The sequence below is a fragment of the Penaeus chinensis genome, chromosome 38 (assembly GCF_019202785.1).
Source record: "Penaeus chinensis breed Huanghai No. 1 chromosome 38, ASM1920278v2, whole genome shotgun sequence".
In the NCBI taxonomy this organism is placed as follows: Eukaryota; Metazoa; Arthropoda; class Malacostraca; order Decapoda; family Penaeidae; genus Penaeus; species Penaeus chinensis.
The window spans coordinates 14,794,833-14,809,832 of NC_061856.1; the positions used below are offsets into that span (position 1 = coordinate 14,794,833).

General features: G+C 35.9%; 1 protein-coding gene across 1 annotated transcript in view; it reads right to left on the bottom strand.

Moving 5' to 3' along the window:
- Positions 1-3,984: 3,984 nt before the first annotated feature.
- The window catches only part of LOC125046018, a 16,237-nt gene continuing 5,221 nt past the window's right edge, over positions 3,985-15,000 (bottom strand). The window contains exons 4-15 of the mRNA XM_047643607.1: positions 14,323-14,521; positions 13,757-13,910; positions 13,322-13,500; positions 12,658-12,823; positions 11,926-12,215; positions 11,531-11,638; positions 9,330-9,493; positions 9,100-9,225; positions 7,465-7,596; positions 7,230-7,347; positions 6,836-6,990; positions 3,985-6,036 (exon numbers count right to left, since the gene is read on the bottom strand). Coding sequence (XP_047499563.1) covers positions 5,931-6,036; positions 6,836-6,990; positions 7,230-7,347; positions 7,465-7,596; positions 9,100-9,225; positions 9,330-9,493; positions 11,531-11,638; positions 11,926-12,215; positions 12,658-12,823; positions 13,322-13,500; positions 13,757-13,910; positions 14,323-14,521 — 1,897 coding nt within the window. The 3' untranslated portion in view covers positions 3,985-5,930. The remainder of the gene's footprint in view (positions 6,037-6,835; positions 6,991-7,229; positions 7,348-7,464; positions 7,597-9,099; positions 9,226-9,329; positions 9,494-11,530; positions 11,639-11,925; positions 12,216-12,657; positions 12,824-13,321; positions 13,501-13,756; positions 13,911-14,322; positions 14,522-15,000) is intronic.

The following is a 15,000-nucleotide window of genomic DNA, read 5'->3' on the forward strand; positions in this document are numbered from 1 at the left end:
GCCAAACATTTTCAACAGAATTGAGATCTGGCAATTTGGGTGGATGTAGCACAGCATAATCTTGGGGTGTTGCTGAAACCATGCTTTCACGACACTGCTCATGTGGATGGGGCTGTTATCCTGGACAAGGTAAAATGGCTCTGACTCGAGGAACACCAATGGTAGAAATATCTCAGGATTTCTACATAGGCATACCCCATAAATCTACAGGGCTCAACATCAGTCAACTCCCCAAACCCATTGCTGTGCTCTCAAACAGCCCAGCAGTCTGCGTACTACAGCATAATGTGAGGTCCCACCAGATGCTGCCAGCAGAAAATTGTTTTCATTAGTTCATGATATTCATGTGCTTCAATGCAAGCTTCCTATTTTTCTTTCATGTAGCACATTGTGCATCCAGGGTGCCCACTTCTAACCTTGTCTCTGGTAGAATCAGTTGCTTGGTGTTATGTAATTATGATGCTACTAATGGTCTATGAGGTCTCTATTGCTAATGTTGGCAAGATACAGAGCCCTAGCCAAATCAACCCACCTTTCCAAATCAACTCCTAGCAATCATTTCGGTTTCATCTACTCCTGAGTAAAGATAATTTTTTTAGCAAGTGTACATGCCATGCCCATAGTGATTTTAGTTTATTGATTGTGTTTGCACTTGGATGGTTCTGCAAGTGCTCAATCACCAGGAGTCAATTACTAGTTCTGCCTATCACCTCTTTATTTTTTTCCTTGATTTTCAGAAATATTTTATTTATTTTATAATTTTATAATGATAATGTCAGTAATGATAATAACAATATCAATATTAATAGCATTGAAAATAAAATCCTGAAAATTCAGGTGAGGTCTTGTAAGCCTACTAATTGATACAGAATGTCCTCTATACTTTTTTGTAAAATGTGTCTACACATAGAAGGCTCCACAAGTGCCAGAGATAGAGTGATAGCGGTTGGGGTAATAACTGAATCCTTGTTGACTAAGCACTTGGGTAAAGGGTGATAAACTGAAATTATATTGGGCATGGCATGCATTCTTGCTATCTGTGGCCAGTGGATCAGAAGAAAGATATGGTGGTAAAAATCTATCGACATTATTTAGCTTACAAAAAACAAGATCTAGACTATAATAAAATATGTATATATACTACTATAGGCTCAAAAAAATAAATTACATGACCACTTAGGGTGTGCTGAAATTTGGTATTTGTTACTCAGAGCAACACACCCTCCAGAGACGAGACAAAAGGGTAGCATGTGAACCCAAAATCCAAACCTAACCTTTCCTTCTATTTATTCCCTAGATTTGGGGGCAATCCCCCTGCCCCCCCCCCCTCCATTATTATTCATACCAACTAATAGAAATGGACATAAAAAAAACTGTGGTATTGGTCTCTGAGCAGTGATATACTGTGAATATGTTTGTCATTTTGTGATAAATATCAGCAAAAGCAGCTATACCTGTGTTGTTTATCACTCTGTGCATCACTCTTGGTAACATTAACCCTGAAGTCAATCAGAACCTACAAGTGCAGAATTGCAGTAGGGTTAATTTTTGTGGCAGTGAGTTACACCTTATTCTTTTAACTATGTGAAGTAGATGTTCTCATGTATGTACTGTATGCATTTTACATTATTAGTAGCATGAAGTAGGTTATGCAGATACATTTGTATAATGTTCATCTTCAATAATGTTACTGAAAACTAAACAATGTGAATGGGATGGATTGCCAAACAGAATATGGTAAAGGTTTATATTCTACATCTTAAATTGTTGTTATTTATTATGATGCTGTTGCCCCATCCTTTACAAATGGGTGTATGGTTAATGGTTAATGGTTAAAAGCAAAATAAATGTGCTAGACATCTAAGGTCATGTAGCACTATAGTTAATGTTAGTGAAGGGTGGTTGGGTTAGTGATTAGTTGTTAAAGCTGGGTTAAGGAGTTGGTGAGTGAATGGGTTAGGGTCGGATGAGGTAATGTAAAGGGGTTAGATCAAGGATACAGGTTGTCAAAGCAGAAAGTGTGAGATTATGTAATGATGTCTGATAAGTTGGGATGTCTATGTAGGGAGGCCGCGGGCATGACAATAGAATATGTGGGACTGAAAGAGGAACATTCGGAAACCGCGAATGTTCTAATGAAGGATAGTTATACTTTCGTTGATTTGCTGGCAAAAATTGCAGTGCATATTGGAGAATTTGAAGGGAGGTGCTAGAGGGTGGGATAAAGAATGAGGTTGGGGAGGTGGTGTTGTATCAGGAGGGGTGTCGGGAGGTAGAGGGTCTGGGGAAGAGGGTACTTGTGACTTGAGGGATTCACGTGTGTATCCAGGAGGGAGTGGAAGGGATAGAGGGGATGGTGGGAGGGTTAATATAGGTGGGGCTGGAGTCGGGGGGGAATGGGTTTTGTTGGGATGGGGTAGGAGGATTGGGTGTAGGGAGAATATGAGTAGGAGGAGGGTGGATATCGGCAGTCACTTTGAGTGTGGAGGGAGCAGGAGTTGTAGAATTTGAAGGTGGATGAGTATTAGTTTGGGACTCGAATGATGTAGTTCTGGATATCTTCAAGAGTTTCTGTAGTGGAGTTGGTTGGGGAGTTTTGTGAGATAAAGGTTTTCTTGTGAGGGGGGGAAGAGAAGTCTGGGTCTAAAGAATAGGGGCAAAGGAAGGTGGAGGTGATTATGGGGTAGGGGAAGAGGGGGAAGGAACGTTTATTCTGTCTGCTGCGGGTATTGCGAGGAGGGAGAGGGGAAGGTGGTGGGGCTGTAGTAGAGATTGGAGTGTCTGGATTTAGGATGGCAAAAGAATTTGACTGGGGAAGGTAGGAGGTAGAAGAGGGGAAGTTAGAGGGAGGGGGGTTAGGTTTAGGAGAGGGTGTAGGAGCTTGGGGGGTAGGGGGAGTGGCAGAGTGAGTGACATTACTAGAGTAGGGGGTAAGAGAAAAACCTCTTCGACGAGCCTCCTGTCTGGCTTCACGTAGAGTGAGTCCAAGTCTGAATCTGAGAGTTGCTACCTCAGACTCAAAGTTGTAGGTTGGGCAGCCTCTATAAAATACATTATGGGGGCTGCCACAGTTTGCACATGTGCGTGATTGTGCAAAGCAGTTTGATCGAGTATGGCCAGGTTGGGCACATAGCGGGCATCTGGCTGTGGAATGACAGTGTTTGGCTGGGTGTCCTAAACGCCAACAATTTTGGCACTGACGAGGAGGAGGTTGATATGGTCGGACAGGTAGGGATTCCCCACCTATGTAAACATTAAAGGGAAGGTCATGTCTACGGAAAGTAATTTTGGCAATGTTAATGGATTTCTTATGATTTCCTCTGGGAGGAATGGAGTAGCATTGTACATATGTTGTCTCCTAAGCCCCCCCATGACAACAACGGGCAAAGGATTGGGGGGGTACAAATGGGTGTATGTATTTTGTTTTCATTTTTACTATATCCAAGAATCTTTATCATCATCTGTTGAGGATGTATTCTCACTGAGGTGGCCTAGAAATCTGCTATACCAATGAGATTTAACACATCCTCTATTTTCTGATTCATTACTTCTGCCAAATGTTAAAGCATTTTGCTTTTTAGGAACTGATGAAAGTTACTGAGTGCCTTTGTCATTTTATTTTTTTCTTGTTTTCAAGTTATATCAAGATTATTTGTATAGTATACATAAATATATATTTCACTTGCATTTATCATTTCAGTCTTTATTGATGACTGCTGTTATAAGGGAGATGCAAATTTATAAACTATTGTTAGTAATGAACTACACATTTGGCATATTAAACAAAAACCTTCCAGGTTTCTTAGCAATGTCCCAGAATTTTGTGCCCATTTATACCCATTTTCATTTGAATTTCTGAGGATAGCATTTTTGGGAGAATGTACTTGTTATTACAAATGTATTATTTAATATATTTTAACATCAGATATGTGCCATCTTATTCTGATCATTGCATAGCTTATCTAAGGACAGTAAAACAAAGAATTAATATTAAGGTCTTTATTTTTCAATAAATGTCCACTATGAATGCAACGTATTTACAGCTAAAGCCTTCCTTGTACTAATCCTGCTGTGAAGTATGAAAATAAGCAGTTCAAGCTTATACCACAAGCTAAAAAGAATTCACCTAATGCAGACAGGTAGATAGAACTTAACTCCACTAGATTATAGTACATTAATAAGTCTTTATGTGTGAACAGATGTACAGTAAAATGTACAGTAAAAGTAATGCATATATGTAATCAAAAATACAAATCACTCTACAGCTTTCACAACTGATATTTCTTGATATCTGAACAGTCACTCACATTCACACAACCTAGACAAGCACTGGAGAAAAGATATTCATTTTACAGAGTTCAGATCTAAATCCAATTCAGATGTAAAGATTACTCCCTTTCACTGGCATTACTTCATGTTAGGGAATGTTGACAGGAATGCTTGGGAATGTTAACAGGAATGCTTTATATCTTATAATAGCAGAAAAATATAAGAAATGTACATTTCTGAAACTTTAAACATTTACAAAACTTTGGATGGCATGTCTAACACTATTACATTAAAAAAGGTACAGTATGTAACAACTACCTGTGGACGGAATATACATTCATGTGATTTCACACATTTGAGCTAAAAAAAAACAAAAAATGTTCTAAAAATCATCTTTCAGCTTCAAAAAGAAAAAAGAAAAAAAAATTGTTTTACTTTGTAAACTCTGAATAACATTTTCCAAAGTTGTAAAAATACCACACTGTAAATAACTTACAGTAACCAAACCTGTAAATTTGTACATCATTACAAATATTCAATTTACCACAAAACATGGGATACCCAAGTTTCTGGACAATGTTTCACCTAAAGTAAATTATAATATGATTATCCCTTGACTTCTCAGCCTGGAATACATTCAATAAAGCAAGTGTTTGCGACACAACAGTCTTTGGACGGAACTTCTGCAACTCTAGTGTTTGCGACACAAAGGCTTCTGGACGGAACTTTTTCAAAGTTCTAGTTACTCAAGTTAAAACTTGTGAAAGTTAACAAGGCATATACTGATCACAACAAAATAACTAAGTAATTTTGATTACTCAGGAAATTCAACAGTTTTTACTTTACAATGATTCAATAACATGTGCATTTGGCACTTATCAACTGCACTTTGAAATACAATAACACACATAATACTTGAAAAATGTTGATGAAGACCATAGTAAGATATCCTTCCAGTTTTTTTTCCAATCTAAGTACATTTCAATAAGAATATGCATCCTATATTTTAACAATACAAAAACACATATGACAATACAATTGAGAAAATCTGAACAAAATTAATGAATCAATATTAACAAAAATACTTTCCAAGATATCTGTCAGGAAAATAAAAGGTAAACACTAAGGGTCTCTCTTAAAAGTACTCAAATAATGCTGCTCATTTCCATAACCAAAAAGTTACTTAGTTTAAACTTTACCTAAAAACATAAAAACAAAAGAATATAAAACATCCTATCTTTATCATATCTTGCTATGAAAACAATTGCTGTAATACACTCCAACTCCAATATAAATATAATACCCCAAATCTGAAGTTACTGATGATTCAAACATGTTTTAAGCATGTTCAAAGTAATTTCATGGAAGGACATTACTCTCTCTCACAGAACAAGTTTATCTAACATATTAGTATGCTTGTATAAAAATAATTATACCTACTTCATAGTATACACATATACTTCGGTGAATAGTCATATATATATCCTACAAGTAAATATTGACTTGATTTCAATCAATACTGTCAATAAAAAGAAAATTGGGCTACATTTCATCAACTAACAGACCTTGAAATTCTGTAATTGAAAAACCAATAATAAAAAATATACATAAAAATAAAATCTGACAAGAAGAAATAAAGTTGACAACCCTCAACAAAAAAATTAGTGTCTGCGGGCTACAAATGTAAAGAGAATAAGAGCTAAAATAGTAACGAAGCTGCTCTGGATCCCTGATGCACCAGCAATACGACACTTCAGGAAATCGTACCTGAAATGGAGAAATGGAGAATAATAAATTTCACAAGAAAATTCATTCATCATATATTTCTTTGACTCCCCAAATAGTTCATATCTGATTTATAGTTGCATACAGAGAAAAAAGAAAATAAGGCAGACAGTGATAAAGAAAAGCAGGAGAAAGAGGATTTATAGAGGAAGTAATAAAGAAGAAGGATAATTAAAGTACATCAAAAAGAAAAAAAAGAAAAAAAAATCGATCTGATTTGATAAATTTATTATATCCAGTGGACAACAAACAATTTTACAGAGAAAAACAAAAAAGAAAATTAAAGAGAAAAAAAAATAAAAATTAAGAAAAGGATTAAGAAAAACTTTTAAAAAATGGCAAACACATTGAACATACAAGTAAAGTAAGACTAAATGGTAAACTCTGCATGATAATGTGAAGTATCTAACATTATTTTGGAGCATGAATAAGCTCTAGGCTATAGTCTGCAAAATTATCAACAGTGATGTCACAGGCTACTGAATACATCATATGCCACAGTACACTGAAAATGTCTTTAACCCAATGGCGACGGGTCACGCCTGTTGCCGTCATAACAATACGCCTGAAATGTGCCGTGCGGCTGTCCGCCGCAGCGGTGCGCCAAAGTTTTTTTTAATTTTCTATACCCGTCGCCAATGGGTTAAAACTTTACTAAACACCAATTCTGACAACCTTGCTGGAACCAGTGAAGACTGACAGACCCCCCCTCAAACAATACCAAAATTCTAACACAATTTTAATCATCTCCCAAAATATTACACAACATAAATCCACTCACCTTGTTTTCTTGTCACGAATGATGTTCAAGTATTCTGCCTCTACCAACTGTCCATCAAAGTACGTAATGGGATCTTCAAATGGATACTCAAAGCCCTGGATGCACTCACACTTATATCCACCTGTGTCAAATCCTCGGCCTTGGATGGGAACACACTGCAAGAGGTTAATTAGGCATGACTTTTAGTACGTAGCAAACTATACAGGTCTAAACAAGAAAAAATGCAGAAAGTAAGAAAAGAAGAAAAATTCAAAGGATAAAATAAAAATAGTCTAATCACAACATAAACCTGATTGATCAAGCAACCATGAAGATATCATACTGAATAGTTCACCATACATCTCTAAATCATCTTAGTATTGACAACAGAAGGAAATTAAACATAACAACTTACATAAGATGACCTCCTGTCACAGCGATGAGTATCCTTAAAGGCATTTTGGACGTAAAACTCTTCGGGACATTGGGTGATGTCTAGTTTCATAAGATCCATAGTAACTCTGACAGCACCCCTGAACAAATAATATAAAATCAGAAGTACACCCTAACATATTACAAAGTATCCTTTATCTTTCAAGCAATTTAAATAAAATTAATAGAAATAAAGAAAATCCAAAAATTGCACTTACTTAAATTCAAGCTTTGACCGCAAAGCATCCCAGCCAAAGAATGGAGCTGTGTAGTGAACAACCCACTTCTTGACAAAGCCTTCACAGTCAAACTCTGGAGTACTCCACTGGCCATGTTGAAGTTCAGCTGCCCTATTAAACAATGAAAATTAAAATGAATATAAGATTGAAATATAAGTAAAATAAACTTCAATGCATGAACTTCTTAAATAAATACAGATGTAAATAAACTAATAATAATAATAGCAATAATAATCATAATCATAATAATAATCATAATAATAATAATAATAATAATAATAATAATAACAACAATACCAATAACAATAATAATAATAACAACAATAATAACAACATGCAAGGGGGTCTTCACCTACCGTTAAATCAATTGCAACTCACTCAGCTAGATTTTTCTACCCCACACAAGTTTTACTTTTAAAATCAATTGATCAATATATACATATATACCAATATGTATAATATATATGTATTTATATAACTATTAATTTATCTTACAACTGCATGCAGCACACGCATATGTATACAAAGCAAACCTACACACGCGCACACGCATGCACGCACGCACGCATGCACGCACGCACGCACGCACACACGCACGCACGCACACACGCACGCACGCACGCACGCACGCACGCACGCACGCACGCACGCACGCACGCACGCACGCACGCACGCACGCACGCACGCACGCACACACACACACACACACACACACACACACACACACACACACACACACACACACACAAAAACACACACACACACACAAAAACACACACACACACACAAAAACACACACACACACACACAAAAACACACACACACACACAAAAACACACACACACACAAAAACACACACACACACAAAAACACACACACACACAAAAACACACACACACAAAAACACACACACACAAAAACACACACACACAAAAACACACACACACAAAAACACACACACACAAAAACACACACACAAAAGAAAAATATATGACATTTCAAAATAATAGTAATATCAAATTGTTGTCCATAAGCAATATTTCAGAATAAAAGAAATGAAGGAATATGAAAACAAATAAAAATATGAATAACATTAATAGGAACATAATGAAGTAAAGGATTGATAAGAATATTACATTTATCAACAAAGCAGTGATATAAGAGAGGCAATACATACAGTAAATACTAATCCCTTCATAGTGAGGTAGAGGATACAATACATCCCTCACAGATGCATATTTTTGAGATGCAAACCTTTAGAATCTTCCTAAGCAAGGATATGCCAGATGGCATTCAAGTAACTGCAGTAAACTTCTGGTAATTTCTCCCTCATACAGAAGCCCCAAAACATAACAGTAATGATTAAAGGACTAATTGCTCATATCCTCTTCTTAAAGGCATATTAAAGTGTCTGAGTTACAGTTTATATATACATGATGTCTGGGGATTTCCACACAAAGTTGAAACATTTAAATTGCCACCTGTTATTGTACAAAGAAAAACTTTGCTTTTGCTTTACTTATTAATGTAAGTGCTACTAATATCCCTGATTTCAGGGATTTATTACAAGTTATAATAATAAAATAAAATACATTATAATAAAATGTCCCTTACTTGTAGAAAGTTGGGTATCTTTCATATTTAATGGAGTGCATCCCAGTAGAGTTATGCCTCAGCTTCAATTTGATCCAGTATTTCTCTAGGTCATCAAAATTAGTTGACCATCTACTTTTCAATTTCCTGGGAAAATAATAAACATATTGAGTGCATGCTACAAAAATCAATTATATGTAGTAGATTATGAAATTATAAGTTTCAGTTCAATCATGTTTTCCTGTGTTTACCTGAACCAGGGTTTATTGGTGTAAGCTTCCCTGGAGGAGTTCAGACGAGCCAAATCTTCCATTCCGAACTTCCTTGTATTTAATTGTGTCTTGTAAGCCAAGGGGGCAAACAGGGTGCGGTTTGTGAACTTACTGCGGTCCCAGTACATTCCTGAGGCCCAAACCTGTTTTTGTATACAAGAATAATTACAAAGCTCTGTTAACATTTTTTCATAACAAATATCAAAGTAAGACCTTCCCATCCTAAAAAATTAAAAATATAAATAAATAAATAAATAAAACATGCATAATTAAGGGGACCATCCCGAGAAAAGCCTTCCTTTTTTTCACTCATTTGATAAAAAAATGGTTGTAGATATATAGCTGATTTCTTTTGCATGTTACCAAGTTTAAATTCTGATTTGTCTCATATATAATTTAATCAGGGCATACCCCCTTTTCAGAGGGAGGCACCCCCAAAAAGTCAGATTTTTTCTTTTCTTTATCTCTCTTTTTTTTATGTTGCACCGCACCATCACACTGGTTGAATTTATCCATGCTCTACCTAAAAAATATTCTTCACTTTGATTAACTCTACGGGCAGGTTGTATAAAGCTCCAAATTTTTATTTTCTGTTTACTTTTTATTTTGGACTGTCTGGCATGGTGAACTATAGTGTCAACTCTTCGGCCATAAATTAGGGCACGATACAGTCTGAGCACTCCAAACCACTCATGGAAGAAAGAATAAGATATGGAAGCACTCAAAATTTACAAACCCTGGACAGACCACGACTTGTGAAACAAAGTACTGAGAACATGACCTAGAGATTTGGATACATTCCAGAGTTAGTTATTTCTATTATTTCTTTGCTAAATTTAATATTATAAAATGTGTACTTTGAGATGAGATCATTACCAAGTTAATCCAAGTTATTGTTTTCAATAGGGACCATACTTTGTAAAGATATCTATTTTAGCTGGTCACTGAGTGGTTTTAATTTTTGAGAAAGTTGATATGTATGTAAACATGCACATAAGATTAATTTTTTAAATCATCCTCATTTAATAGGAGTAAACACATTTTTTACATAAAGAAAAAATATTAGTTGGACCAGATAAAAACATTTTCTTCAGCGATATTTGTAAAAAAAAAATGCCCATTGGGCATGGGAAACCACTGCAATGTTGGCATTCAGTTATTTGAGTGCAGTAACTTTCGGTACTTTCTGTATCTATGGTACCTATGACCAACAGTAGCATTCTTAGGTTATTTTTCATTGGAAATACGTGAAAAGGGTGCGTTAACTATATGAACTCCTTACAAAGTGAATGGATAAGACCAATTTCAAAATTTGATATAGATTTGATTTTAGAGCGAGTATCATTGGGTCCTTCAACATAAAATAATCAATGTTTCACATATTTTTCCAAAGTTCTAATTTCCAATCGTGGGGTGGCCTTCATATTGAAGTGCTCTTTACAACGGAAACAAGAAATTTCAAATCAAAACAAATTTGCCAACGGTGGACGGTACCGACTACTAGAGCTATTCCAAACCAAAATATTATCATTAGTAACACTTTTATTTTTTAACATTAGGGAGTCTCATTGGAAAGCATATTTCATGTATAAATGTACACAAAACTCATTTTTGAAGAAAATATAAAAAAAGTGTTCTTTAAACATTCATGAACTCAGATCTATGTGCAATGCCATATGCAAGATTACAACAAGCAAGTCCATACAGGTGGACCTGGCTCTAATTACCTGTGTCCGAAGTTTACCTGTTGGCACTTATGTCCTTGCACCTCCCAAGAAATAAACCAGTTCTGGGTCAAACAGTCCTTTGTTCGTTTCTTCATTCTTTTTTCCACATAACACAGGCCAGCTAACTCAATCCGACCCTTTACCCCCTCATTTGAGACAGTCCCCTTAAAGCTAACTGAGAGAATAACCCAAGGCCAACAAAAGTTCTGTTTTATAGCTTTGATGGTAATATGAAGCTCTATGATTAGTTTGTGGCAAAACTTTCCACCAAAGCATTCAGCAAAATCAATATAGTAAAAAGGCCATAAACTGTGATTGGACTGAGATATCAATAGCATGGCGTATGTTTCCCCAGCAGGTTGAAGACAAGGAGTTAACATCTTCCTCATTCTCTTACATCAAGGTCAAGTATTCCAATATACCAACACAAAGCCAAATTAGCTATTTCCTTACCCTACTGTTTCCAAGAATAATAGACAAGACTTCTCCCATCATCTGATCCTCAGACAAAGGCTGATCCACAACACGAACACCAGAGAAGATCTCCTTAGGGTCAACTATCTTTAATGAGAAGAAATACAAACATCAAATAGGAAACTTTTAAAACAGGAAATAAAGAAATATTAATATCAATATGAAAATGATCCCTTTTTAGGTGATATTGCAAAAGAACTAGTATTGAAAATATAATGAAAATAAATGAGATGACAAAAATTGAGAAAAGTGCTTAGAAATTAAACAAAAACAGGAGAAAAGAAAAGAAAAAGAGAACCAAGAATAAAGGAAAAAAAAAGAAAAAAAAAACAGAAACAAAAGGAAGACAGAAAGGCCCATAGCAAGTTCCTCACCTGCATGAAAGCGCTGAGGAAGTTGGCAAGACGCAGCGCCATCCTGGCCTCATTCTCAAACTGTTTTTCCATTCCAAACCCAATGTCACCCCTGAGCAGCAAGTCATCTGGGTGGAAGGTCTTGCAGTTTTCAGGAGTGACTGACTTGAGAAACTCTATCACCTCATCGACATTCATGGTGCTGGCCCTCGTTGCATTGGCCCCCGTGACATTGTAGTAATCCTGGGACAGGTACTGCTGTCTCTCAAACTCTTCCATTCTGTTGTAGTCAAAAGGTAATTTTTGGATCCCTGAAGAATGAATCAGTGTAAGTACAATAAAACTGAAACGCAAATTTACAAATTAACTCACTGCTGCCAGGAAGGTATATGCATATGCATGACAATGTCCACAATGATTCTATTTCAACTTTTCCTTGATTTTCTATAAGATTGTTTTTTATCCTATATTTCTATCAATATTGTTAAAAACATAACAATTATTATATTCTCAATATTACATTATCAATAGTAACAGCACTAAAAAAAATCCCCAAAATAATAAATATCAATACTAAAAAGAAATTGAGAAATCAGGTGAGGTTAAATACAGCCAATTAACTGACTCCTTGATCACTGAGCACTTGTGGAGTTGTGTGTGTGCAAACATTATCCACAAAACAAATCTAGAATGGCCAGTGAATGCTTCTTGTGCCAATGAGTTAAAACAAAGATAACCACAATTAATACTTACATCCAATTGGTGTACAACTAAAGGAATTTTGATATTGATAGAGTGTCGCTCGTTCTATAAGCTCCCCGAGGTAGGGCCGTCGCACTACATTTGGTAATCGATATCCTGGTTTACATCGACACTGGTAGCCACCTCTTCTAAAGCCATAGCCATCTAAAGGCTCACACTGCGGAGATAATGACAATAAAGTTCAGTATCATGAAAAAGTGCACAGATCTTTCTTTTTTATTAAAATTACTATTATTTATCAATTACCACATACACCTGTATACCCATATCAATCAATCAATCAATCAATCAATCAATCAATCAATCAATCAATCAATCAATCTCTCTCTCACTCTCTTTCTCTCTGACATTTGTACAGATATAGATATATATATATAGATATATATATAGATATATAGAGAGAGATATAGATATAGATACAGATATATAGAAATAGAGATATATCCTTACAGTTATAGTTATAGTTATAGTTATAGTTATAATTATAATTATAATTATAGTATAAATGGAGGTATTTAGATATTCAAATATACCCCTTTATTGATCAATATATGTCTTCACATACATACACACATTCTCACACCTGCTCTGGCAACTCAGCTTTAAAAAAACTATCACAGAATCACTCTGGATTACTTCAAGCAAATAAACTTACCTCTGTTGTGTCCTTTTTACACTTCGACGTGTCTGCAAACCGATTCGGACCTTCATTTCCTTCCCCTTTTGGACACTGGTTTATATCTATCCGGTCAAAATCCATTTCCAGCACAGACATTCCAGTAAGTGTTGGGTACTCAATGTGCCTGAATTGTGTGTGCCGAGGATATAAATCAGCTGTGAAAGATGTTAAATGGATTATTAAGCTTGAATTAATACTTGGGAATCATATCTATATTTTCTATAATTGTGAAAAAATGAAATCATCTTTCCCATCTCTAACTGATCACTTCAAGCTCAAGTTATAAGGTCAAAAGAGGATTATCACTCCATATCTATAAAATAAAAAAAAACTGAAGAAAGAGTGAAGAAGAGAATAACAACTTTTAAAAAATTATGTCAAATTATTTTCTGACAAAACTTCCAAACATACCAAAAGGCGTAATAGCAGGCACACTCCATTTGTCTGAGCGTCCACAGTCAAAGTACGGCCGGGTGAACTTAACAGGTCCAGGGTTTTCGTCTGGAGCATTTGGACCGTGGAACACATAGGTCTCATTGGTGTTGTTTGCATAACGAATCTTGACCTGTAAAATGACCATATCTTAAGTTACATTAGAGTAACACATGTGAAATAAGTGAAGCTATATAACACCAGTCATTTAATTAAGTCTTCGTAAATATCACTATATTGACCTTAGTAATTTTTTTTTATATGATTAATAACACTAATAATAACCATAACACAATCATGTGGCTCCATTTAAGTACAACTTCCTACACAACTTGTATTACTCTTCAAAAGAATAGCCTCAAAAATATTACCTTGTAAGGGACAATATCTGACAGATTCATGGTGTACCATTTAATGTGTGCTCTTCAACAAAGCAAAACAAATTGTTAAAACAAACAAAAACAAATATTACGTAAATCTAGATGCATCCACTGAAATACACACCCATATAAATTTAAACAAAAACAGTCAATCCTTCCACCTACCTGATAAGTAGTGAGACCATCCTGCCGCTTATTGGTATGAGGCAGCCAAGAGTAATACCACTCATTAATGCGGTAATCCTCAAGAGTGTAGTTGTGTGACCTCTGGCCAGTGGGCATAATGGCACCGAGGTCCTCCACTTGGAAAAAGTTCAATGTTGACAGTCTTTCCAGATGGACTGGATCATTGTAATCATCCATTCTGTAATAAAAATTAAATCAAATCAATACATAAATAACAAATATTGCAAGAATAGTGACCTCATCCCTTCATATGTATATACATACATTCATATGCACATTCATCCTTACATACATACACACATACATGTGTAAATTCATCCTTACATACATAAATACAATTAGAAACATACATATGTCCCTGTGCATTTGCATGTGTGTATTCATATGAATGTGTATGCATGTGTATGCGTGTGTGTGTATGCGTGTGTGTGTATGCGTGTGTGTGCATGCATGTGTGCATGCGTGTGTGTGTGTGCGTGCATGTGCGTGTGTGCGTGCGTGCGTGCGTGCGTGCGTGCGTGCGTGTGCGTGTGTGTGCGTGTGCGTGTGCGTGTGCGTGTGTGGGTGTGGGGGGTGTGGGGGTGTGTATGGGTAGGTGGGGGGAGTGTGTGTGGGTGCGTGTGTGTGTGGGTGTGGGTGCGTGCGTGTGTGTAGGTG